This window comes from Elaeis guineensis, chromosome 4, assembly GCF_000442705.2.
Source record: "Elaeis guineensis isolate ETL-2024a chromosome 4, EG11, whole genome shotgun sequence".
Lineage (NCBI taxonomy): Eukaryota > Viridiplantae > Streptophyta > Magnoliopsida > Arecales > Arecaceae > Elaeis > Elaeis guineensis.
The window spans coordinates 39299438-39301743 of NC_025996.2; the positions used below are offsets into that span (position 1 = coordinate 39299438).

The window sequence follows — 2306 nt, forward strand, 5'->3', positions numbered from 1 at the left end:
CTAGTTTGTTCAGTTCAACGGCACTTTTAATTTTAGTTTCTGATTAAAAGGTAGCATGTAGGATACATTACTGATGAATTCTCAAAATTATCTAAATCTACTACAGATGCTATTGGATATGTAATAAAGGAGAAAGAAAAGAAATTATAGAAGAGATAATGTATCCAAGTTCCCTCTTTAGATGAAATGGGAAAACTAGAAGAAATTTTTGACCAATGAGATGGAACCATTTGCACCAATTACTTTGCAAGGGATCCTAACTCAGATCAGCCTTCTTGCTCCTAACACCAACTAGATATTGCACTCGACTACAATTATGATACAATAGAAGCATATATAACATTAAACTAGGTAAGTTGCATTTCTTTTTTCCAAATCACCTTGACACACACACACACACAAAAAAAAAAAAAGAAAAAAAAAAAAGAAAAAAGAATCCAATACATATAATTCTTATTAATTGCCTTTGATTCAAATTACACAAAACCAAGACTCAGAAAAGATAAAATACACCCCAACTGTTTACACGTAGAAGAAAGAAAAAAGATGAAGAAATAGGAACATCCAAGATCATACGGTAACAATAGATAGATAAATAGGCAGAGAGGTAGATAACAGATAACTATTTAGCCTTGAGGTCCTCGACCTTTTTATTATTAGCCTCGTTATCATAACCACCGCCGTAGTATCTCTTGAAGACCCTGGGGAGATAGACGGGGAGCAAAAATCCAAACAGGTTAAAGGCCCAGAATCCCAGATTGGCGACAGCGAGCGCCCGGCCGACGAACAACCTTCTCGGCGAGCCGTGATCGTCCTCGACCTTGCCGATCTCGTGGCGGACCCAGTCGGCGAGGGTGAACAGGCGCTTCGTGTTGTAGCAGATGGGGACGAAGGCGCGAATGGGGAGGGAGAAGCAGCCGGAGAAGGTGACGTGCTCGAGGAAGACCTGGGCGGCCAGGAGGAAGACGTGGGGGGTGGCGGCCTTGATGCCCTCCTTGTCGCCGGCGAGGACACCATCGAGGATGTAGGCGATGGGGAGGAGAAGGCCGAGGAGGGCGCCGACGGAGACGTAGGCGGCGAGGAGGGGGTTGCGGAAGCCGAAGACCGGGGGGTCGGGGACGGGGGAGGAGGAGGAGGGGGGGAAGGCGGCGGAGGAGAGGAGGTGGAGGTAGACGAGGGAGAAGAGGGCGAAGGCGAGGTCGGCGGCTGCGACCATGCCGGAGGCCGAGAGGACGATGACGACGGCGAGGGCGTTGAGCTGGCGGAAGGAGAAGAAGCGGCGGCGGGGGGAGTGGGCGGCGGCGGCGGGGTGGTGGTACTTCACCTCCTCCTCCTCTTTCGGCAGCCGGATGTCGTCGCCGCCGGCGGTTGGGCCTACTCCTCCTGACATCTCTTTAGTTTTTCTTTGGTAAGTTTCTTTTCGTATTTTGGAGTTTGGGATTTGTTGTTTAATTATTCGGTCCCAAGAGAGTGGGAATTGGGGATTTTCCGCAGGAGTAAAGGAGAAAGGAGAGAGGGGGTAAGAAAATTTTTTCTTTTGTTTAATATGAGACTTTGATTGATGGTTGGTGGTGAAGGAAAGAGGAATGGAGGAATAGAGGGTAGTTTTCTTTGTTTATTTTTTTTTAGGGGGGAGAGAGAGGTGAAAGGAGAGTTTTGGTGATGGTAGAGGGATACAGGGATAAGGATTTGGTCATGGGAGGAGAGAGAGAGGGGGGTTGGCAGTTGGGAGGAAGTGGAGGGGGTTGTGAGTGGCGAGGGATGGGGGAGGAGGATTTGGTCATGGCAGATGAAACGTGGCGAAGAGGGAAAGCAACTGGGAGGTTTGAACACGTGTGACTGGTTAATTGCTTCTATGGATTGTAGTGAATGGCGCTGAGCCTAGTTTTTTTTGTGTGGCCATTAGTGGAGCCATGGTATGAGGGGCGTGACGGTTTTTTTTTTTTTTCTTTTTCTTTTTTTGTGAGTTTCCAAGTGCCATAATTTTTTATTTTTTTAAAAAAATTATATTTGAGGATAGAAATTGTGATGTATGAATACTGTTTTATTAAGATTGTTTTAGGCAATGATGATAGATCATAAATAATCTCGATTCGATCTAATTTTTTTAGTCAGATCTAAATCTAGCCTAATAGAAAATCAGAACAGATCAAATCAGATCAGATTCATTATCAAATTTTTTGATCTAACATGTCATTCAGATCGGATCGGATCCATGTATCACCCAACCTCGATCCATAAAATACGGATCTGATTTGGTACGGATCTGGGTAGATTCGAATTTGAGTTATAAATAATAAGATCAA

The 2306-nt window shown here is 45.2% G+C and overlaps 1 protein-coding gene across 1 annotated transcript; it reads right to left on the reverse strand.

The window, feature by feature from the left end:
- Positions 1 to 433: 433 nt before the first annotated feature.
- LOC105042906 (uncharacterized) lies at positions 434 to 1767 on the reverse strand. The gene has a single exon (XM_010920272.4). It carries the CDS (start codon positions 1388 to 1390, stop codon positions 623 to 625), a length of 768 nt encoding a protein of 255 aa, XP_010918574.2. The 5' UTR covers positions 1391 to 1767; the 3' UTR covers positions 434 to 622.
- Between the last annotated feature and the right edge of the window lie 539 nt (positions 1768 to 2306).

Coding starts and splice junctions, on each gene's coding strand:
- LOC105042906 (XM_010920272.4), bottom strand. CDS start 1,390: ATGTCAGGAGGAGTAGGCCCAACCGCCGGCGGCGACGACATCCGGCTG.